The 23735-nt window shown below is 38.0% G+C and overlaps 2 protein-coding genes across 2 annotated transcripts; both read left to right on the top strand.

Annotated features, from left to right (window-relative positions):
• Nucleotides 1-119: 119 nt before the first annotated feature.
• LOC103718517 (probable tyrosine-protein phosphatase DSP4) lies at nucleotides 120-12724 on the top strand. The gene is made up of 5 exons (XM_008807382.3): nucleotides 120-466; nucleotides 628-721; nucleotides 11923-11980; nucleotides 12070-12113; nucleotides 12195-12724. The coding sequence occupies exons 1-5, from the start codon at nucleotides 228-230 to the stop codon at nucleotides 12390-12392; spliced, it is 633 nt and encodes a 210-aa protein (XP_008805604.1). The 5' UTR covers nucleotides 120-227; the 3' UTR covers nucleotides 12393-12724.
• A 1328-nt stretch (nucleotides 12725-14052) lies between these two features.
• LOC103718516 (protein disulfide isomerase-like 2-3) lies at nucleotides 14053-23735 on the top strand. The gene is made up of 9 exons (XM_008807381.3): nucleotides 14053-14286; nucleotides 14420-14578; nucleotides 16246-16359; nucleotides 20046-20203; nucleotides 21132-21231; nucleotides 21897-22073; nucleotides 22156-22301; nucleotides 23011-23157; nucleotides 23255-23735. The coding sequence occupies exons 1-9, from the start codon at nucleotides 14170-14172 to the stop codon at nucleotides 23427-23429; spliced, it is 1293 nt and encodes a 430-aa protein (XP_008805603.1). The 5' UTR covers nucleotides 14053-14169; the 3' UTR covers nucleotides 23430-23735.

Genomic DNA, 23735 nt, shown 5'->3' with positions numbered 1-23735 from the left:
TTCCTCCAATGGTGAAAACCCCGCGGACCCTTAATCGTCATTGCGCCGTTTTCAACGCACTTTTCTCTTAACTTGGCAATAAATTAATGAACGCGAAAACGTTGAACGAATCTATAAAACTAGGTGCAGAAAACCGACTCCTCTCACCTCTTCCCGGCCCACACCGGATTCCAGCTATTCCCTTTCAACGGCTCCCGCTGTGACGTGCCGACCAAAGAAGTTTGGAGATGGGCAAGCCAAAGATTTCCGAGGAGGAATTGGAGGAGGAACAGAAGGTGGGGAAGAAGGATCAGGAAATTTTGGGCCAGACGGCGGCTTTGGCAGCGGCCGAAGCAAGAGAATGCGCCGACGAGCTCTTCGTCCCGCCGCTGAATTTCGCCATGGTGGACGACGGCGTCTTCCGCTCGGGCTTCCCGGATACCTCCAATTTCGGCTTCTTGAAAGCCCTGAAACTCCGCTCCATCATGTGAGAGTGAATTCCGTTTCCTCCGACAGTGCCGGCATTGCCTCCGTCGCTTGTTTTCTTGTTTGCTGCTGCTGCTGCTGCTGGTTTTTTTCCTCATGTTTGATGAAATATTGGCATGTTCTTGATTCTTCTTTTGTTTTTGTTTGGGGTTTTGGATTCAGATATCTTTGTCCGGAGCCGTATCCGGAGGCGAACGAAGAGTTTCTTAAGTCGAACGGGATCAGGCTGTTCCAGTTTGGGATTGATGGTTGCAAGGTACTTGTTTCTCCTCCTCTGCTGATTGATGTTGGATCTTGATCTTGGAATCTCCGCAATCGGGTTCAGATTAAAAAGTTTTTGTGGGCATTAACATTAGTATCAAGATGATCTGGACGCTGAAGGTCTGTCTAGGCTAGTGATGATGGCACGCCAAACATGTATTTGGCTGCAGTAGTGCTTGCGTGCATGTTCATCTCTGTCATCCTCTTCTTTTAACCAAAGCTTTGTCTTAATTGTTTATTTATTGTGCTATAGTTATACTAGACTAGTCTTATGGCTTGTGATTTCTGTTTCTCTATTGTTCTGATGGTAACATTATTATTTTTCTATGTGCTGTATCGTCGCCACTTTCGTCATCATCTGTTTCGGTCGTCCCTCTGTCGTTTTAGCTTCATCAATTAAAATAGGAGCTTCCCCCATCTCTCCTCTCTTTTTGTTTGGTCTGCCCCTGTTTTTCCTCCATAATTAAACCATCTCGCTTGTTTTCCATCATGTTAGTCTCAATTTCTTTTCAATACTTATCTTTGCTGATATGGATCCTATGATTTGATGGATGATTGCATAACATTCACAGAATTGTTTCACCATTAGATATCTGTTTCGTATAACATCTTTGGTTTGGTTAATTGAGCACAGAAAGTCGCTCATTCAAGTCACATTGGCTGACACTGCATAATCGTAACTTGACATATAGTCAGCTTCCTCATTGAAAATAGTGGTGGTTGACACATCACCAACAAATAAAATAATGAGGTAAATCGTTAAAATGTGGCTCTTGTCTAGAACCATGATATGACATTATCAACAAATGAACACTCACCAGCCTCTACATATATGCCTTTTGGATTGTCTTCGCACTCTCATGCTCTTATAGGTGTCGCCGGTATTTCCTCTAAGCCTCTTCCTTGACCTTTACAAGTTACTTTAGTTGTTAGTTTGTGGTATGCCTTTTTTAAGTTCAATTGCAGACATGCTTAGATTTTTTCCACTTTACCATGAATCTTGTACATCACGTGTTTGAGTAGGACAACCTCAACAGGAAGCTCCTTATTGTAAACGAAAATAATTTCTATTAGATCTTTGTTTCAGTCAGTAAACAAATACAGTCTTGATACAAATATGCATATGGAGATCAGACTGCATGACAGAACTCAAATGCTGCCTACAAGCAAGCTTCCATTAATTTTTTCATTGTTAATATAAATTTCATCGAGATATTGGACAGATGCATATTATGCAAGAAGAATCATGGAGAACTTTCAAAATCCATCTTTTAGACCAATTTTTTAAAGTTTAATATTTTCTAGGGCCAAATTCAAATTGTTCTTCCAGCTTTTAAGTAGCAGGGTTTCATTCATTCAATTGGTAGAGTGCTGAAAAATGTTCATGATCCTTGTGAAGCATATAATATCTTTGGTAATAGGAGGTACGAATGCAACTATCATAAATAGGGGAAGAGCAACATGGGAAGTAAATTAACAATTGATTTTTCATGTAAATGAAGTTTTTATAATGTAACAATACTTAAAATGATAAAACCAATATAGGAGTTAAAGAAACCAATATAGCATATGCAAGAAAAGGTAAAAATCATCAGAAGACATGAAATATGTGAGGCTCAATAACAAGATGATGATATTTGTAGGTAAAACTAGTAAGTGATTCCACTATAATGAATAACTTACAAAATATCAGCTCATCCACTTGGTTCTTCCCAAGGTTTGCAAAATCGGTACTGGGTCGATAATAATATAGTATCATACCATACTGACACATGGTAAGTATGCCATACCGGTCCAAACCGAGCAATATGAGGCATACCGTACCATACTAGTTCGGTACCGATATCCGGTACGATGGCTACCGACACTCGGTATGCCAAAAAATATTGTATACCATACCAACACTATGCTAGTGTGGCACCAGTATAGGGTCCTGTACCGAGATGGCAAACCTTGCATGATACATATGCTAGTGCAATCGGGTGCTAGCGACAGCGAGCAGTGAGAAAGAGAGAAGAAAAAGGCAGATAAAGAGAAGGGAAGGAAGGACCTATCAGAGAAGTGGAGATGGATTTGGGTATAGAGGTCGTCGATCAGGGCTGAAGGTTGTGGACAAAGGCTGGAGGTCATCAATCGGAGGGGGCCGATGGGTGGTAGAGTGATGAAGAAGATCAAGAGAGGTTGGAGGTCTTGAAGGGGGCTGATAGTTGGTAGAGGCAAGGTCTCCAATAGCTGGCATCGTATTGGTGGTCTAAGCGAAGGACGAAGAGTTTTCGTGGGCAGATCAAGAGATAAAGTGAGCAAGCAATCAGAGAGTTTGCGGAGAGCAGGTTGAGAGAGAAAGAGAGTGAGTAATTGAGAGAGTTCAAGGGAGTTCAGGGAGGGGGTTTAAGAAATTGGTTTAGCCGAACTAGTATGTACCAATCAAAATCGAGTCAAACCAAGTGGAATCTAGTTGTTTTGTTCAGCAATCAGAGAGCTTGGGGAGAGCGGATTAAGAGAGAGAGAGTAATTGAGAGAGTTCAAGAGAATTCAGGGAAAGGAGGTTAAGAAATTAGTTTAGCCGAACTAGTATGTGCCAGTCAAAAACGAGCCGAACCAAGTGGAACCTAGTTGTTTTGTTCGGCTCGGTTCTAACCAGTTTTGCACATATTCCAAACCAAGCGGCTGAATTGACCTGGTTACTCACCAGTTTGGGTCGGTATACTTCTAACTAGGTGGTTGGATCTGTTTGCGGACCCTAGTTCTTCTCATATAAGAGATCTCTTTTCACGAACTGCATTAGTCCTGTGCAACATTTTCCGGATGCTGATTTTTTCCTAGCTATCTTGAAATACTAAAGAAATAGACATTTTATATCAACTTTGCCAAGATGAGCACTCACTCATAAGCTCAAGCTGCAAATTATGTATTCCTTTTCTTTCTATTACTATTGTGTATGAAATGTAGGTTTTTATCCCCTTCATTTGAATATGACACTAGTCCTACAACCCCCCCACCCCCCCCAAAAAAAAAAATGAATTGGTCTTGAGTTTAGTAAGCTTGTTCATCTTATTTAGATAAGTATAGAAAGCTCGAGAGACCAACCTTTTTGTTCTCCATCTTGGACTATATTCTTCCTCCATCTTAATATGTTCTCTCTCTTGGATTTCTCTTTGTTAATATTTTCATTCATTAGGATGATTAGCAAGGTTCGCCAAATTAGTATCGGGACTCATACCAGCCGACGATCTGTTTGGTGTGGTATTGGTACAACGAGTACTGAGCCAAGATGTACCAGAGACAAAAGATTGAGAGAAGAAGAGGGGAGAGAGGAAGAAACCCTAACCCTAACCCCATAAGGAAAAGATCTAGGGAAGAAAAAAAGGATGAAGAGAACAAAGAGGGATAGGGAGAGGGGGAAGAGGGAGAAGGCGAGGCAGGGGAAGAGAGTGATAAGCATGCCAAGGGAGAGGCATTGACATCGATCAAGGGCTCGAGAACAATTCTAGATTTAGGGAGAGGCTGTCAACATCAGCATTGGCATCAATCGAGAGAGAGGGCGTCGACCACAATGTCAATCAACATAGATTTTCAGGGGAGAGGTTGCTAGGAGAGAGAGAGAAATCACGAAGAGAGAAGAATCGAGAGAGAAGGAGAGCTGGAGAGAGGTTTCAAGAGGCAGCTGGTTTTATAGATATAAAAGAAGACCGAATCGAATCAATTCAAATGGCCGAACTATGCTGGTTATTGACCAGTCTTGTTTGGTACGGCCCGAACTGCCCGGTACGGCATGGTTCAGGGGTCATTGATGACTAGTTGTACTAACACATATGGACCGTTGTTGGCTTGTTTGATCATGTCTTTTACTTTGTTCTTTTGTCAACAACTTTTTTCGATTCCCTCTTCTATTCATTTTTCGTTGACGAACTCTTGTAGTTTGTTAACCTTGGTACCATATCTCTATTATTTTGTCCTGCTTGATGCACCAAATATATTTGCTAGATAGGCCACAGTCTAATAGCCACTATTTACTTCACATTTCTTGTACAATGTTCAGACCAAATCAGGCCTTTAAATTTAAATACCTTCTTGCTTGCTTCAGTTATTGCCATGTATAGTTGACATGCTTGTAGAATAAGTTGTTGATAGATTTCTACTTGACTTATACACGGGTAAGCTGGACATATATCTCATTATGTGCCTTCTACTAAGTTATCTCTGGGGAATCAAATTCTTGTTCATCTTCAGAGCTCAGACTAGATGCTCAGGTCAACTGTGTTCTTTATGTAATGGAACATTTACTATTTTCAGTCTATCCTGAATTTTCTTAGCCTACCTGGCATAGATGATATGAGATGCCCAATATTGAACAAGTTGTTGCATGTAACATCTTTGTCATACAAAATTCTGAGAGTACAAGCTTGTCTCCTTCATCGTTGATTAAAACTCTAAAGATAGTTTTATGCTTTGAACCATTGGCTTTTTACAGGACAATCCCTTAACATATGCCCCATTTAGAAGTCTAATTGCATAGACTCTTTAAAAATAGCATAATACCCCATGAGAACAGTATATCTTTCTCTGCATATGAGGATTTTTCCTAGCAACCACGATCTATTTAATAGTAAACTTCTTTCTTATGATGGATGCTTATCTTTTGTATTTGTCTCATTCAAGGTCCGCCATACCGGTACCGGTCGGCGTACCGGTGGCAGGCGGTACCGGTCCGTACCAGCCCCATACTGGCCTGTACCGATCCCGTACCGGTCCCATTGAATGGCCGATTTTTGGGGTTTCACATACCGGTCCTGTACCGGTCACATACCAGCCTGTACCGGTCACGTACCGGTTCTCCAACGATAAGCTCCCGATACCGGATTCCACGCTGATTCAGTATCGATTCAGAGCGGTGCCGGTACGGCAGACCTTGGTCTCATTCTTTTAGTTGCTATGATTGTATATGTACAACAAAAGCTAGGCAAGATGCAATTGTGGATCAAGGAAATATCGTAAAATCACAATGGATCTAGTCTAACGGTGATCATGGTACCAGGAATTGGAAGATATCTTATTTGATGGAATATCTAACATGAAAAATCAAAGACAAGGCACCTAAATTGTCCAATAAAGCTGGAGGTGCTTGGTGATTATTCATTTAACCAAGGACAATTTGTTTAAGCCTCTGATTTGGTAAAGTGTTGAGGTTAGTTGTGGTATTTCTGGTCGTAAACTTGTTGTAGTACTAGGGTTATATTTAGGATTGATTATATGATTAGTTTTATAATACTATTTAGAGTAGGATAGGGCTATGGTGTAGGTTTCCTCCTTACATATTGGTTAGATTGGAATATCTTAAATTTATTATGCTTAATTACAGAATTTTATGTGTTTCTCCATTTCTTCTTTTCTGTGCACATTAGTCTCTTTAGAGAAGCCACTCAACCTTATCTTTAGTAATGAAAGGAATCCTTTTCTCCTTAGGAGAAAAGCACCTTGTTTTCACATACCCTTTCTTTTTCTTAGTAGGAGACCCTTTCCTCTTTTATACTTTGTATTCCTATATATCCGGTACCAATGATGTATCATTAGCTTTAGTTACTTCAATAAGTTAAGTGGTTTTGGTTATTCTTCTTCCATATTGTAATTGTGACTTGAAGGTGCAACTATACAACCCAAGGTTTGATATTTAGGCATTATTGATGCGTGATGCCCTCAAAACAACTCCTGCAACTCCAAAGGTCATTAGGGAATCTGGACGCCTTAGCACCATAGACATTTTGGAGCTGGATCATGGTGAAGCAAAAGACTACAAATATAGGCTGGCATCTACCCCACAAGTTAGATGGACACTGCTGGAGGATGATCCTCCAAAGTAGACTAAGATGAGGCCATAGATCCAAAATCACAGGTGGCAGATGGGTTTCATCATCTGAAATGCAATGAAAATCTGACTCATTCTAAGGTTGAACCTGTGAAGTGTAACACAGCTGCAAGGTGTAAGCTAGAACTATCAAAACATGCATGGTTGAGGTGAGAAACAACAGTATTAGAAGATCATCATAGAATTACATTGCAAATATGTCAACAATATGTACATAAAGGAATTGAACCTGATTGATCTTACTTGGTTGCCGGCAATTGGACAGTTCTTTTGATGTAACTTATAGCATATCTATAAAAGCTGGCAATCTAGACAATTGCTTGGGGCATAATAGCAAGGAGCAAGGACTTAAAAAGGGATGAAGAGAATGTTGGTGCAGTTTTGGCCATAGCCTCTGAAGAATTGATGAACAAAGTGGACACCTATGTAGGATACCTTTTACAAGTGCACTGGCTTATTAAGCTCATAAGCTTAACCTTACTATGTTGATAGAACCAACCTCTGTATTTGCTTCATTAGTATCTCTTGCTCCAACACATCATGAAGAATTGTAGTTACAGAAATAAGGTAGACAGGCTAAGTATATATGACAACGTGACTGAGAAAATCCTTAAAGCTTGTGCTTTACCAGTTATCAGAAACATTTGCATTGAAATCGACTATCTGTTTCAGATATCATTTGCCATGAATTTAGTTTGTTTAGCTCTTTGTGTTCTTTATCTTAACTAGCAGTGATGCTCCCCCCCCCCCCCCCCCCCCCCCTCTCGGCTCTTAAATGCTGTCCTCTGTAGCATTGTCTACAGCTAAGTACTCTTCTTTGGGAAGATAAACCAACTTCCACCTTTGTTCTTGAAAAATATTTTCATTTGTTGCTTCAGACTGACTACTGCTTTGCTGTTAATTGCATCAGGAAGATGGTTCCCATGATCCACTATCTAACATGTAAGGTTGAGCCATCTAATGTGATTTTTAAAAATGCAAATATCTCTTTCGTTTCCATTTGGAACTAAGGTTAGTATCTTACAAAGACTACAGTGGTGGAATTTCTTGAACATTCATAGAGCGACATGTTTAGCAATTCACCTATGGCTTCATCTAGATTGAGCAAAATGTTTAGCAATTCACCTATGGCTTCATCTAGATTGAGCAACATGTTTAGCAATTCACCTATGGCTTCATCTAGATTGAGCAACATGTTTAACAATTCACCTATGGCTTCATCTAGATTGAAGTATTGTACATATATCGATGTGTGTCATGGATTTTTTATTTTAAAGAAATAAAAATCTCGTCAAGTGCTATACTTTCACCTGATAGCTTTCATCTCAGAGGCCATAACTTGTAACCAATGTTTCCCTATTTATTTTATAGGAATGAAATGGATCTAACAATTCAGTTGGTGCCTTAACTGTAAGTGAGATAACCGTTAGACCATTACGTTACTTATTAGGCTTACCTTTCCAGATCGATGGAGGTGCATATGTTCAACTGTTGCTGCCCCACCAAAAACTGTACTAAAATTTTGCATGTAAAATCAGATGTATTTGGCCTTCCTTAAAAGCATCGTGCTCATTGTGTCAGCTACACAATTCTATGGAGAATTTTTTTTTGAATGATGACTGCACTCTTTGCCCTATAGAATGCTTTAAATTCTCTGACTGTCAACTATTGCAGTCTGATTTTCTTGTTTTTCAGTTTGTATTTTATTCTATGTCCAGAGCTTGAACTTAATTACTTCAATTTAATCTGTCATGCAAGATCTAGAGCTTTCATAAGAAGTCATGTATTTACGACGCACCTTGCATTTATCACTCTTTGAAACCACTAAACAGGTTTAAAGTATGATTAGGACTATCTCCTATTTGAGAATAGCTAACCTCGAAGTGGTGTGCGGTACGGCCAACTCCCCATTCCAATGTTTATCCTGGCCACCCTGCAAACGCAAAGCGATGTGTAAAGTTTTTTCGGTCAACAAAATATAAGCATCAAGAGGCAGCCCAAAATATTGAAGCATCTCATGGTGTGCCTGTGCAAGTCTCAAACAACCATGAATGCCATGTCAAATATTGGTGTAGACACAGTAGTTTGACTTAGCACCTGGATGTCTGCAATACTAGTTTTGCCCCTTTATACTCAAATTCAGTATGTCTAAAGCTCCGGATCTGACATACATTATTAATTTTATTTTCTTTCTATGTAATTGAACAACTGTATCGCTGAAAAATAATAACCATGTTGCATGAATCAGTTTAATCAGCCATAGGGAGATCGTCACTGGATTTCTAATTTCTTGAATTATGTAGTTCATCCTCACAACTTGAAATTTATTCAAGGTGAACCTTTCATTTGCTTATTCGATATTTTACCCTTGAAAAATGTTACATCCTTCAACTGAAACTAGGAGAAATCCCCTTGTTGTCTGCTTAGGTAGAACACCTTATCCACTTAGTTAAATCGTCCATTAACCAACCACCACATCATTCTACAAGATTAAAGATAATCCTATGGTCTTATCTCCCTGTGTCACCATGCAAATTTCTACATGTCTAAAACTTTTCTCATGACAAAAATTTGTGAAATTTTGCACTAAGCAATTCAATTTAATTCTGTTAATTTTAACACCTGACTTCCCTGATCATCTTGAACTTCGTGTTTGATCTACTTTCCAAGGCCTAGGGTGCATCCCTTAGATTTCCATGGGAATTCATTATGGGTTTCCTAAAAAGGAAAATGCACCAGCTCACTTAGTTCCATCATCAACAGTTTCAAATTTAATTCCTTGCAACCTTTCAATCTTCCATGCATGAAGAAATCTTCATGAGATGACACTTCTATGAAAAAGCATGCCATAAACTTTTAATCCTCATTTGAGTAGAGCATTCTCACCTCATGCCAAATAGGACAGTCCTAGGAAGGAAATTTTCTGGTTTTAAATGATCAGCCCTGTATTCAAATCCAGCAACTACAAAGTGTCCATTTCCTTGTGAAATTATTATCTTTTATTAATCTTCTAGGATAAAACACAAGTATAACATTTAGCCATATACCTTCACCTTTTCAAACATCAGTTTAAAAGTTAGCTCGAAGATCCTTTCTCATGGACTGTATGATTATCCTATTGAATGGTTATTATTATATGCTTTCATGAAGCGTATTTATTTAGAAGATATATTTCCATTATTTTGTATGTTTCTAGCTTCTCTTGATGCTTCGAAAAACCAAAGAAAATAAAGAGGATGGTTATAGTTTATTACATGGTTTCAATGCAAGTTTCTTATTAGAGTTAATGCTCAAGTGCATTGCACATAATGCGAAATTATTGGATTACAACCTAAAGCCATCAATACCTGTCTCTCCTTTTCCTACCATCAAATTAACATCTGTTGGTTCTCTCTGTCAGTCTTTTCTAGTTCTTGGTCCTGTTCGCAAATGACAAATCAACTTGTAATCCCAGTCAATCAACACAAAAATGTAAAAGAATATGATTTTTTTTATTGATATATGGTATTCTTATATCAATATCTTTTGATGTTTTTACCTGTTGTTTTCTCCCTAATTTATTGAGCACAACAGTCAAATTAATCACTCTCCTTTTTCTCGAGTGATCTGCTCAAAACCTAATTGCTCTTCTCTTTTTTCAGTGATCCACTCAAAAGTCTCAAACCTAATTCATAGTGTGACATTACAGTTGTTGACCCAACCATTCCTTGCAGAATTTGTCTCTCTCTATCGTCTGAACTTTGGAAGAACATGTCGTTGCAGGGTAGATCTGCGGAAAACTTATGTGATTTCCAGGTGTCATGAACACTTAATTTGGTCACATGCTGTCTGTCAGTGGTAGGCAAAAATATTGCAACCACCTGAACTTCTACATCTGTTACTAACAGATGCTCCTATTCCATTCCTACTCTCTTCTCAAAGCCTTGTAAGCAAGGGCTGTGGATGTGTTATTTTAACTTATTCAACCCATGAAAAGTGACAAGAAATTCTGTTGGATGAACCACAACCGTTTATCTAAAAGATTACTTGGTCCGACCCACTCAAGAAGTTGGCTATAGGTTTTATGATATATATGATGAGATCTCAAAACAATCTTTACGTGAATTCATGTATTTTGAGTTGCACTTTCTCTGTCTGCACTTCTAATTTCACATAGTTCATATGTCTCTCAGCTATTTTTCTATAGCCTCTCACTATTTAGCTTCATGTGGTACATGACACACCTTTTGCGCATATCACATGGAATAGTTGCAATCTCATTACATAGAATATGTGCATCGATACTTTATACATGAATGCATCTGTTTATGAATTAGCTGACTCCCTTACAATTAGATATCTTCCCAATAATGGATTTGTCGTCCAAATCCTAAAACAAGACTCACTAACTTTTGGTATTCAACCAAATGATGAAGGCAAATCCTCTATTGCTCCCATTCTCTAAATAAATGTAAACTTGAGAAAATTACTGGTATCATGCTCCCATCCTGGTTCCTGCTTTTGAAACTAATCTAGTTCCTGGCTGTTAATTCCAAATAAGCTCTGCTCATCAAGACATGGGTATGCCAACACCTATACGGGTACATAAGACAGAAATGTTTGTAAGTATCCAACATGTACATGCAAATCTAACACTTCCTTGCACCTGCACCTGAGACCTTAGACATATACACCCTTGTCCGTTTAGGATAGTTCAAGTGACTTTTTTAGATTTTTTAGTTTCTTGACTGTATATTGTTTTGTTCTTGAATTTGGTCAGTTATTGATCATTCTTTCTCAATGAAACAGAAACAGTCAAAAAATGCCTTCAGCTATTGAGCCAAATATAAGAAAAATTGATGCTCAACCGCTGAAATTATTAATTCCATCATCCAGATTACCAAGTAGTAATGCTGTTTAATGGTGGCTCTACATGCATGCACCCGCAAACACGTACAAACTATACAGCAGTTTGTACCTGTTAGCAAGTGTCTTAAAATATAAAGCAATATGTTTATGGGGCAGCCTTAAAATTTCTGCACCTAGGGAATTGAGGGGTGGATAACCTTTTCAGTGCTATGATATGCTTCTAAAGATGCAAAAAGCCATCATCTGGAATTCTCATTTGTCTATGCACAGAAGCAGAGCATTTTCTTGTAATTCTTTGAGTTTTATCATGCCTTCCTTGTATTGTTGGGTCAATTTCCTATAGTCTTATCCTGAAAACAACATTAACAATGCAACAATGTATAACATTTTATGTATTTTTGACATTTTTTTTGTGACAATTGAAATGAAAATAACTGTTCTCCGTTTCAAACATTTATATGCTCAACATGCTGACATCCCTGCAGGAACCTTTTGTCAACATTCCTGAGGATACAATTCTAGAGGCTCTCAAAGTTGTACTAGGTATTGAGCATGCATAATTTTTGACTTGCATGTTGCTGGCAGGTGCAGTTGAAAATTGGCTTTATCATTTTTAACTCTTTCTTTTTCAGATGTCCAGAACCACCCGCTGCTTATTCATTGTAAACGAGGAAAGGTAAGAAGCTAAAATTGTTTGCTATTGCTTCCAATGCCCAGAATCTTGCGCTAAAACATCTCTTTGGTTACATATGTACAGCATCGAACTGGTTGTGTGGTAGGATGTTTGAGGAAACTGCAGAGGTGGTGCTTGACATCAGTGTTTGACGAGTACCAGCATTTTGCCGCTGCCAAAGCAAGGATTTCTGATCAGAGGTTTATGGAGTTATTTGACATTTCGAGCTTGAAACATTTATCAACTTCATATACAGGTTTGAAGAAATCATCAGTTGCCTGAGAAGGCCAGCATTCCTTAATTGCGAGGAAATCTAGGTTACTCTTTCTGTTGGTAGAGAATATTGCGGCATCTGAATGAGTCATTAGAATCCTTCTATTGAAAATTAGAGCATTATGTATTCTAAGGAATCGTATTAGTTGCATGCAGGTTCCATTCAAAGTGCTTTTTATTCTCAATGCACTAACTAGTATGGTCTGGACAATCAGCTGTAGAGATTTAAGGGAAAATTGCAGGAGGTATACTTTTTGGAGATCTCTTGCAAATTATTTTTCTTGACTGAAAGATGTATCCAAGTTGGAATGAATTTAATCATGCCTGTTTCGAATTCTTCATTTTCATATGCTGATTAATATATAGGAAAGAATGAGTATTGCATCTGTTTGAAGACCTCAACAGATATTCTAGATCTGAAGCATCACATATTATGGCATATTCTACTGAAAAAGAAGATTGGTGGATGACATGATAACCTCTAGGGTAGATGGTGTGCAAATGAGGAAGCGTGTGATCATGGCAAAATGCTGCAATTTCTAGCTGAATTATTACATGTATTTGTGATAACATAAATATGTATGATACGCAAACAAAGCATTGGGCAATCATCTGGCTGCTTACATCTTCATGTTGAAATGGCTTGAACACAAATTCCATGCTAAGCCTGCGTTATTTACAAGCATCACCTATTCCACCAAAATTTAGCAAGAAGTTGAAATCCTAATGTTACCTATCTTGGCATCGTGATTGTCTTTTTAAATGCGTGCATATATATGGTGGGAGGGGTGATTCAGCCATTGGCATTGCATGGACTACTTCTCTGGGCTCAAACTTCCTATTTCCTTACATCAATTGAAAGCTCAATATGCTTGGTTAGCATGTCCCAAGTATTCACAAATTCATCATGAAGGTAATCAATCAAGCTCAGTTAGCTACAGACTTATTTTGCCTGTATGTAATCACTGTGACCTGGGTCCTTATCCGGCGGTAAGCGGGTTGCTGGGACCGGTAATGGGCACAATTAGAATCCAATTTGTATTTGAATCAAGTCACCAAACTGAATCCAAATCTAATTTAGTTCCCTTTGAATTAAATAGTATCAGATTTATTATTAAGTATATCAACCGATTCGATGTTTTGGACCAAATTAGATTAAAAGTAATCCAAACACAAATTATAATAAATATATAAATTAATTATCTAATTATGTTATAAATATATTATGTAATACAATAATAGCAAGCAACATGATTAACTTTATCAAAATTATGTTCCGCATATAACTTGATCGAAAAACATGCATAATCATAATCAACAACACAAATTATTGGCAAAATATCAAATAGTGACTTTTTATATTGAGCTTTGGTTTTGAAATATATTGTACTAGTTTCTAATTGATTCGGGTTCAGATTGGGAATTTAAGGATCCGGATCCACTCCAGATTTGAAACCGGTCTTCTTCCTGAATTTGAGCCTAATTCAACAAATTTCGGTTTGGGCTGAACTAACCGGATTAAGTTTCGATCCGCTCTCGGTTGGGTCAGGAGGGGCTCGCTGCACTGGGTCCAATGCCCCATGATATCCATGATGACGTGGAGCGAACGTGTAACATTCCAATTGGTTAGCACACGCGTCTTCCTCTTATAATGCGTTTCGCTTACAAGGACGGCGATTATAGCTTGGAAGGGGGCTGAGACCAGAGATCCAGAAGGTGAGAGCCTGAGAGGTCGGGTCGTTAGTTCTAGTGGTGGATCGAATAGAGATTGAAGAGCGGAAGAGAGATGCGGATTGGTCTCCTCCTCCTCCTCTTGCTCGCCTTTGTCAGCGTCCCGGCGGGAGCCCTCTATTCCCCCTCTTCTCCCGTCGTCCAGCTCAACCCCTCCAACTTCAAGTCCAAGGTCCTCAGATCTCTCTCCAAGCTCAAGTCCTTCTTCGATCGTTCATTGCGAATCCCTTTCTTTCTTTTTTTTGGATCTGTGGTTTGGTGTTCCTTTGTTTGGAGTTGCTGAGTGCTGGAAGAATGGATGGCAGGTTTTGAACGCGAATGGGGTCGTCCTGGTGGAGTTCTTCGCGCCCTGGTGCGGCCACTGCCAAGCTCTCACGCCCACGTGGGAGAAAGCCGCCACCGTCTTGAAGGGCGTCGCCACTGTCGCCGCCCTTGACGCCGACGCCCACAAGTCTCTCGCCCAGGTTGGGGGTCGCCCCAAATCTTTTCTTTCTCCAATTTAATCTGCTGATCTGGTTATCTTTTATTTATGAGTGGCAATGATTTTTGAGTTTTGGGAGTGTTGGATGATGTTCCAGTAGATCTTTGACTTGCTTTATGTGAGTTATTTTAGAGGTGCTGCGAAATTATGGGATACAATTGGTCTGCCGAATCGTTTCGGTTATTTTAGTCTACTTGGATTCCTTGTCGGTGAAAATCTAGATATCTCGTTACAATTGTGAATAAATAAATCTAAGATTGGAGGTTTTTTGAAAAAAACAAAAAATTGCATCTTCATATGACATTCTGCAAATAATAGCACAAATAATACTGATAAACATAAGCGAAGAGCTTCAATGTCATGGTTATACTAATATTGTCAGTTACTCGATGAAATTTATGAAGTTGTACATCATCAAAAGATTGAATTTGTGACTTTGTGATCTTTCTTTTCGTTAGTGTGTTTTATTGATGTATGACATGGAAAGTTCTATCATGCAACTTCAATTTGTTTTCATTAATTTGGGCTGAGAATTTCCTGCAGAAGTTTTCCCACCACTTATCCTTGCTGACATCAATAATATAATAACCTCCTATATGCTCTTTGTGGTCTCCTTTCCTCTAGATGCTCGTTCACACAATAGTAGGGACCACAGTTCATTATATTTTCACCATCAGCAAGATGCACCCGAACCCACTGAAAACTCATGGGATGGGGGGATTAAGATAAATCCTCTAACTAATAATAAGATTTGAGCTCCTGAAGTGAGATTTAGATGCCTATTTTCATTGAGGAACTCACCTGTCACATTTTTCCCTACAATTCAGGGAATGCATCTGTTCAATTGACTGGGTGTTGGGTCAATTGAACACATCAGAACTATGTCCTGATTTTTGTATTTCTATTTGGCTGAGGGCCGGCACTTTGGGGGTTAAGAATATATGCGTTTAAGTATCTTTCTTTGTAATCAGAACAAAGTTCCAATTCATCATTTTCTAATGCAAGCAAGATGTTGGTATATGCAAAGATGTTTAAGCAGCGGTCTTGGCTTTCTTATGTTTCTTCACATGATTGATTTCCTCTACCTGTCTTATTACACTTTTATTCTCTTGTAAATATTTTCTATACATTACTTCTTTGTGTTTTAGACTGATTTCCCGATGCCTTTTTTATAAAATTAATTTCTCACTGTGTAAGGGTGTCTATTCGACCTTGCAGCTTGGTATTAGTTGGAACTTGTGCTTTAACAGATTCATTTGAAGTATTTTGTTGAACTAATATTTGTCCTTAAGCAATTTGACTCTAACTAGTGGATGCTTCACATTGCATTACATAAGCAGTCTTTATTAATTCTACTATTTTGCAGCTCAATTTTTGAATAGATGATGTGACCTTTCTGTTAAATGCTTCTTCTTTGTTGGTCATGGGTTGATGGTTATGTAAAAGATGTTGTGGTTGCTTTTTAACTTGCCTCTGCATTTGTTATGTTTGTAAATATTAGTACCAAGTATATACTTCAATTTTTTCCTCTGTATTTAGTCGATTTCTAAAGTTCTCTGTTAACAATGCTATATTTCTAGTTGTGCTTTTTTTAGGCTTTGCTTATGAGGAATCACCCTACTGATGTAGTGCATGATGACTTATTTATAGGAATACGGAATTAAAGGATTTCCTACAATAAAGGTGTTCTCACCTGGTAAGCCTCCAGTAGATTATCAAGGAGCAAGGGATGTGAAGCCTATTGCAGAATTTGCTCTGCAGCAGGTTTGTTGGAACCAGCCTCTTTAATTGCATATCGTTTATTGGTTCGATCTTATCATGGGGATGGAGTTTGTATGTGTTCACTCGTATTATATAATTGACATATATTTATATATGTCTTTATACTTTATGTTCATACTTAGTGGGATAATCTCTAAACTCAGAGCCATGATGCTATTATGTGCAGTACAAAAGCCTGGCCACTTGGGTAATAAGTTGTGTATTTTATGTCATCCGAACTTATCAAACTAACATGGTCGTAACTGATTACTACTTCATCCACCAACTTTGTTGGAATCTATGCTGGTTAATCATATTTTAAGGTCATGATCATCATCATGTACTGGAATTTAACATTTTGTTCCCTCTTTTAGAGTTCCCTAGTTATAATGTATGTATAGATCAGGGTCGGCAGAACCGTCCCAAATCGGGCGGTTCCGGCCGTTCTGAGTCGTACCGGCGGCTCACCAATACGGTTCCAGCAACAGAAATAGAACCCATTGCCGGAGCCAGAGAAGGAGAAGGAAAGAGAGAGCTAGCGGGGGGGGGGGGAGGGAGGGAGAGGGTGAGGGTGGGATGCTGGCGGAGTGCCATGGGAGGCCGTTGAGGGCTGGCCTCAGCCGTAGAGCGAGGTCGTGGCCGCTCGACCTTAAAAAATTTGTGATTTTTAAGTGAAGTCGGCAAGAGATTTGCCAACTTTACTTAAAAAAATGCGAAAGTTTTTAGCCGCGGCCTCCGCAGGCCTCCTCAAGCCCTCCCCCGCTCGCTCTCTCTCTCTCTCTCTCTCTCTCTCTCTCTCTTTTTCTCTCTTCTACGGTCCCTCTCTCGGTACAGGCTCGGTACTATCCGTACGAGTCATCCTGCCGGCAAACCAATACGGTATTTGGTGTCGATTCCTCCAACCTTGGTATAGATGCATGTGGCTGCTAAAGATTTTAGATTTAGGATAATTTGATTAAAAATTTAAATTCTAAAGAGACTTGAAAACAAATGACTCCTAACTGATTTTTTTAATTCACTATATACACCTTTCCACCCTTGGTTCCAAAGTATCTTTCTTTCTCCTCTCTTGAAGGTTCTTAGAGTTCAGATATACCAAGATATCTCTTTTATAAAAATCTGTATGCCTTTTAAGAGAGAAATTTTAATTATCGTTATCATAGAAATATTTGAATATCCTGGAGCGGTATGGTTGGGATTATTTTTGGAATTGAAACTGGAAATTAAGCCACTTTTATATGGTTTAAGGATTGCAATAGCTACTGCTTCTTGAAAAATACTCAAAGTTCAAATATTGGAATGCTTTTGAAATCAATGCTATTTACCAATGTATGAAAATCATTGTAAATTTTGGAGTTGAGAGGAAAACTTTAGTCTAGAAATATGGAGAAAACCTCAGATTAATATTAAGTTGTTAGCGAAATACAGGAATAATCATCTAGGTACAAACATGTGGAAATACATTATCTGTAATAAAGATCAATGCTCATTTTATTGGCTCTATCATCCTAGGGACTTTGAGCTTAGAGTAACTCTAGGAAAGATATAAGGAATGCAATTTGGTCTCTGGTAAGTTGAAATGACCCTTTAAATTTTTGTGCTAAAATGTACCTAACTTAGGTCTGGCCTGGATTGGAAATTCTTAGACAGAGAAAAATTGATCCAACCTAATTCTTGTACTAAGAGATCTTAACTCATCCAATCTAATACTAGTGTTATATAATAAAAGCGCTAGGAGAGCAGCTTAAGAAGAGATGATCTCTAGATTCAGCACCAGCAAAGGAAACATCTATGGACATTGGGATTTTTAAGATAAAATTTTAGTTAAGGTATGTGGTCTGTCAAGAAAAGTTCTGTCAAGGCAGGAGCTGTGTTTAGGAATTTAGCCGCTATTTCAAATGATGTTACTCCAGTTCACTATCTTGACCATCCAGACGGATGAAAATGAGAAGTTTGTATCGTTGGCAGGCTTCCAAATAGTGCAATTAGGGGCACCATTTGCAGGAAGATACTTTTGAATTCCAAATAATGAAATTCGGGAGACCATTCATAAAACAGAACTAAGAACTACAGTTAGGTGTGCTTCTATCTGCTTTTTCTCCTCCAGATGTTGGATAAGATAGATTAACCAAGAATCTGATGAAGTACCTTTAGAAGTCCAAGGATCAAACGAGAATGACAATTTCTATCAAAAAGCATATAAAAGATTTGTCATTTAATTTCCTCTCTAGTTTGAAGAATGATGGGTTAAGAGCAAGAATTGGAGGAAATTCATTTCCCTTGGTTCATTTGTTCGCATCCACCTGACTGAAAAAGATCTTTTGTTGTTGTTGCAATCACACAGCCATTTCATGTTAACTGCCTTCAACGTTTTGAAACCATGATCTTCTTTCTAGGCCTGAAAAGAGGGCTCTTGCTGCTTGTGCAAGTCTGAATTCCCATAAGATATTTCTTACAGATGGCTTTGTGATCTGTAAAATCTTTGTTGGACATGGGAGCTGGCCAACAGATAAGCTTGATAAAAGAGATTAAGATTCAGGATTACAGGCAAAGAAGAATAGCTTACATTTCCTTAAGTCTGCTATTCAATTTATCTCATTAAGAAAATACTGGCACAAGTCTTGCACCAAGGGGAAGAGATGCTGGCTTTACGAGTTTCGATGTCACATAGTTGTCACTGCAGCCATCAAGCATTTTCAAAGAATCATTCTTTGTTAATTATTTCCAGTGGGTTTCCTTCGGTATCATGCAAGTTTTTTTGAGGACTTTCGTTACCTAGGTCTCACATATCTTTGTTGCATCACTTTGTTCTCCATTGGTACAACTGCCATGATTGTTGTAATAATCCCATGTCTATAATCTAAGATAAATCGCCTATTCTTTTTCTTCTTCTGATCTGTCTAAACAATCAATATTGTTTTAACATCTCAAAGACTTTCTTTCGTTTATGGACTTTTTTCTTTTTTAACTCGAGAAATTTTTCTTCTTGCCATTAGTTTTGCCAAACTCAGAGGCAGATTCCCATCCCTTGCCTTAGTGATCTATCGTTCATAACACCAGTATTTATTTTACTTAAGCTTACATTGACTTTTGTATGTGATTTTTCATTTGGTGATCATCATATGACCTATGTTTGAAGTATAATATCTATTGATTTCAAATTACTGTAAAACTTGCTTTTGCTGTTTATAGTTGTAATAAGCCCATATATATAATCTAAGATAAATCCCCTATTCTTTTTCTTCTTATGATCTGTTTAAACAATCAATATTGTTGTAACATCTCAAAGACTTTCTTTCCTTTATGGACTTTTTTCTTTTTTAACTCGAGGCATTTTTCTTCTTGCCATTAGTTTTGCCAAACTCAGCGGCAGATTCCCATCCCTTGCCTTACCGATCTATCATTCATAACACCAATATTTATTTTTCTTAAGCTTACATTTAACTTTTGTATGTGGTTTTTCATTTGGTGATCATCATATGACCTATGTTTGAAGTATAATATCTATTGATTTCAAATTACTGTAAAACTTACTTTCGCTGTTTATATATCAATGAAACAAAATGATTCATGAGTCTATATGGTCAACTTTCATGTTTTATTGCCCATCACTTGAATTGTAAATTCTTTGCTTTTCTTTGTGAAATGATGAATATAAGTTAAACACTGACATGCTTCCTTATGCACAGATTAAGGCGCTTCTTAAGGAACGGTTAAATGGCAAGTCATCTAGAGGTTCAAGTGAGAAATCTGAAACAAGTGCTTCGATAGAACTGACTTCTCGTAACTTTGATGAACTAGTTCTAAAAAGTAAAGACCTTTGGATTGTGGAATTCTTTGCACCATGGTATGTAACTCTACACGTATTTCATCTCTTGCTGTCTTGTAATGACGGCAATTGATATTAATATTCTTTTACTTTCTTTCTTCTAATTTGTTTGCATATGTGCTTAGAGTAACAACAAAAGCCACTAAACCAATTTATTAAGAACTTATTTTTTGAGGAAAAGATAATCACTTTTAGCTTTCATAATGGGCATCTGTCGAAGTATTCGTGCCAACTATCTAAAATGTTGCTCCTTAAGGCATGTTTTTTGTGAGTTAGGAGATTAAATAACTACATTATTTTTGAGTCACAAATTATGACATCTTATGATGTCTAAGTATATGCAAGATAATGTTATCAGATTAGGATTCATTTCCTAATTTGAATTGTTTATACAACCAGTTATGAACCTATTATCAACTCTAAACCTCTTCCATTTAGGCATGGGACCATTTATCAACCGCCTATTATTAACAGAATTTATTTTCCATTACATTCAGTGTATGGTAATATTCTTTGTTTGCTCTGGCCTTCCTATATAGTCTTGTTCTGCTTCGTTACTGGTTTCTATATTTTTCATGGCATCTATGAGTGTCATTAGGCCAGCTTATAATACTATGGCAATGCCAGAATTAAACTTAGTTTTCTTCTGAAAGCCCTTTATTTTGACAGGTCAAGAGTGTCCATGGATAACAACCACCATTATATATTGTGTTTTCATTTTATTTTATTTAATGGTGCACATTCTAACATTTCTAAAGATCCTAAATTTGCAAGATATCTTTGTATTTAAACGCTGCATCGCATTTTCACATGTTCAAGAATTTAGACCCTGTTGCCGGACACCTTTTCATTCTTAGCTTGTATGTTCTTTGTCAATGAACTGATGTGCTTATGAATGGACTTCGTTTGTTTTCAGCAGCGAGACTAATTGATTTTGTTATTTTAGGTGTGGGCATTGCAAAAAGCTGGCACCAGAATGGAAGAAAGCCTCAAATAACTTGAAGGGGAAAGTGAAACTAGGCCATGTTGATTGTGATGCAGAAAAGGTACTCTTTGTTTTCACTGGTACTCTTTTGTGTTCTTCTTTATCATTCGTATAAACTTCGTTGTATATTTCTGCAAAGTAATAGAGATGTTCGCCTGTACCTCAAGTTGCTTGTAGAACTTGATAGCTAGTTCACAAAACATTAAGCATCAGGGAGAGGTATATGCAGCTTCATGTATTGCTCTAATTTTTGCAATATGTTACATTATGCATGGTGAACGAGTAGTCCATGGTTCCCCTTATTCTTAGCCGGCCGTGCATCTGAGTGATTGATTGTGTGCGTGAGAAAGAGAGAGAGAGCTGTGCTCTCCTTAATGTGGATCTGGATGCCAGCTACCATAATATCAGATCCGTAAGGATAGTCTTCAAGTAAGCTTTGTGAGCTGCTCTCCTTGTAATGATCTTACCCTTTTGAGTCATATTTGCTTAGAGAAGTCTTTATTTTTTGTGACTTCTCATATCTATTCTCAGACATGGGCAATGAAGAGATGTTGTAATGCTGGTTAATATATTACTTGCTTATCCTACACTAACAATATTTTGTTTGGGCATGCCAGTCATGAGTGCTTCTTTTCCTCCAATTTCTGGTTTATAATATTGAGATATTCATGTTGAACAATTTTGAAGGTGTTAAGCTTAATGCTAACAAACATGCAAATTTGCCAGTCTTTGATGAGTAGATTCAATGTACAAGGATTCCCTACTATTTTGGTGTTCGGAATTGTCAAGGACAGCCCATATCCCTATGAGGGGGCTCGAGTTGCTTCAGCAATTGAGTCATTTGCACTGGAACAGCTCGAAACCAATGTTGCTCCTCCTGAAGTGTCCGAGTTGACTGGCCCAGTAAACACTCGTGCATTGCCTTTTCATTTTACCATATGCCAATAATTCTGTGCTTGTTGTAAGATGCCTTTTGATTTTGTAGGATGTGATGGAAGAGAAATGTTCTTCGGCTGCTATCTGTTTTGTGGCTTTCCTCCCTGATATCTTGGATTCCAAGGCAGAGGGAAGAAATAAGTACCTTGAGCTTCTATTGTCAGTTGCTGAGAAATTTAGAAGGAGCCCTTACAGGCAAGTGCTGACTTAAATAGTTTTGGTTATTTATGATTATTTTTTTGTTAACAACATTAATTATTACACCGTTTGCATGGAAAGAATAACAGTAACAAGTAATGTCTATAAAATAGATTTGATCTATATAACTGGTTTTTCGAGTTTTCCAATTACGGAAAGGGTTTGTTGTTAAATATTGGCAAAAATTAAATTAATTGGTTATTTCCTTGTTCTTGTTAAGAATGATCATGATATATTTCACATTGATCTGTTATCCAAGATGTTGTCTTGAATTAAATAGTCGTGCCTTATTATGATTGTGCTTTTTGTATGAATGGATTTTAGGGGAAGGCAGATGTGGGGGATGGCGTCTGCATAGACCCAGGATGGATAAGAAATTTTGATTTTGTAACAATAAATGATTTAGCAATTCTTGTGGAGTTTCTTTTCATAATATCTTCAACAATAACGCCATGCTCTTGACATCTTTTCTTCACCTCAAATCAAAGTCAACCGCATGTAATGAATCTAATTTTTTCACATTTATCATCTGACCATCTAGAGAAATTTGATAAGCTGTATATGCTATTGGGTGGAATTCAACACTCCTAATATTCGACTGGGTTTTACTGTAAGGAACATATGCTATTGGAAATCATGATTTGTTTCATTTTTAGTTGCGCAATGTATTTGACATTACATGGAGTTAAGGTAATTTATCTTGCAGCTATGTGTGGGCTGCAGCAGGCAAGCAGCCTGACCTCGAGAAGCAGGTCGGAGTTGGTGGTTATGGTTACCCAGCTTTGGTGGCTCTGAATGTGAAGAAAGGCATATACGCCCCGCTCCGGAGTGCCTTCGAGCATGACCCGATCATGTAAGCTAGTTATTTTGGACTCGTGTTTATGTTTTTGTTTAGTCAATATTTCAGTGCACTCCTATGAAGGAGAACTAATGGAAATATATACTTTCAGTGACTTTGTGAAAGAAGCAGGGCGTGGTGGTAAGGGAAACCTGCCTCTAGAGAAAGCCCCCTCTGTCGTCCAAACAGAACCATGGGATGGCAAAGATGGAGAGATCATTGAAGAGGATGAGTTCTCTCTTGAAGAGCTTCTGGGGGAAGACACTACAACCAAAGATGAATTATAACCAGGAAGCAGGATTTGGATAATTTGTGCATGAGTGTCAAAAATGAGGACTGTCAAGCAATTCCAACATTATTGGAAGTCGTGATTCATATGCTTCAGACTGTTTTGCCTTCGTCAGAGAAATTTCAGGTCTGGTTCATGGAGTGTTTACAGTACTTTCTTGAGGGCACCATGCTTCATCATGGGTCTAGATGGATAGATCTCAATATGTTAGTTTCTTGTAAGGGAACATGTTAATTTAGAATCTAATTACTTGATAATGGAAACAGTTTTTTTTAATATTTAACACAGGTTAGATGTTTGTGTA

This window comes from Phoenix dactylifera, chromosome 1 (genome assembly GCF_009389715.1).
Source record: "Phoenix dactylifera cultivar Barhee BC4 chromosome 1, palm_55x_up_171113_PBpolish2nd_filt_p, whole genome shotgun sequence".
Classification (NCBI taxonomy): domain Eukaryota; kingdom Viridiplantae; phylum Streptophyta; class Magnoliopsida; order Arecales; family Arecaceae; genus Phoenix; species Phoenix dactylifera.
This window is presented reverse-complemented; position numbering and strand designations above follow the sequence as displayed.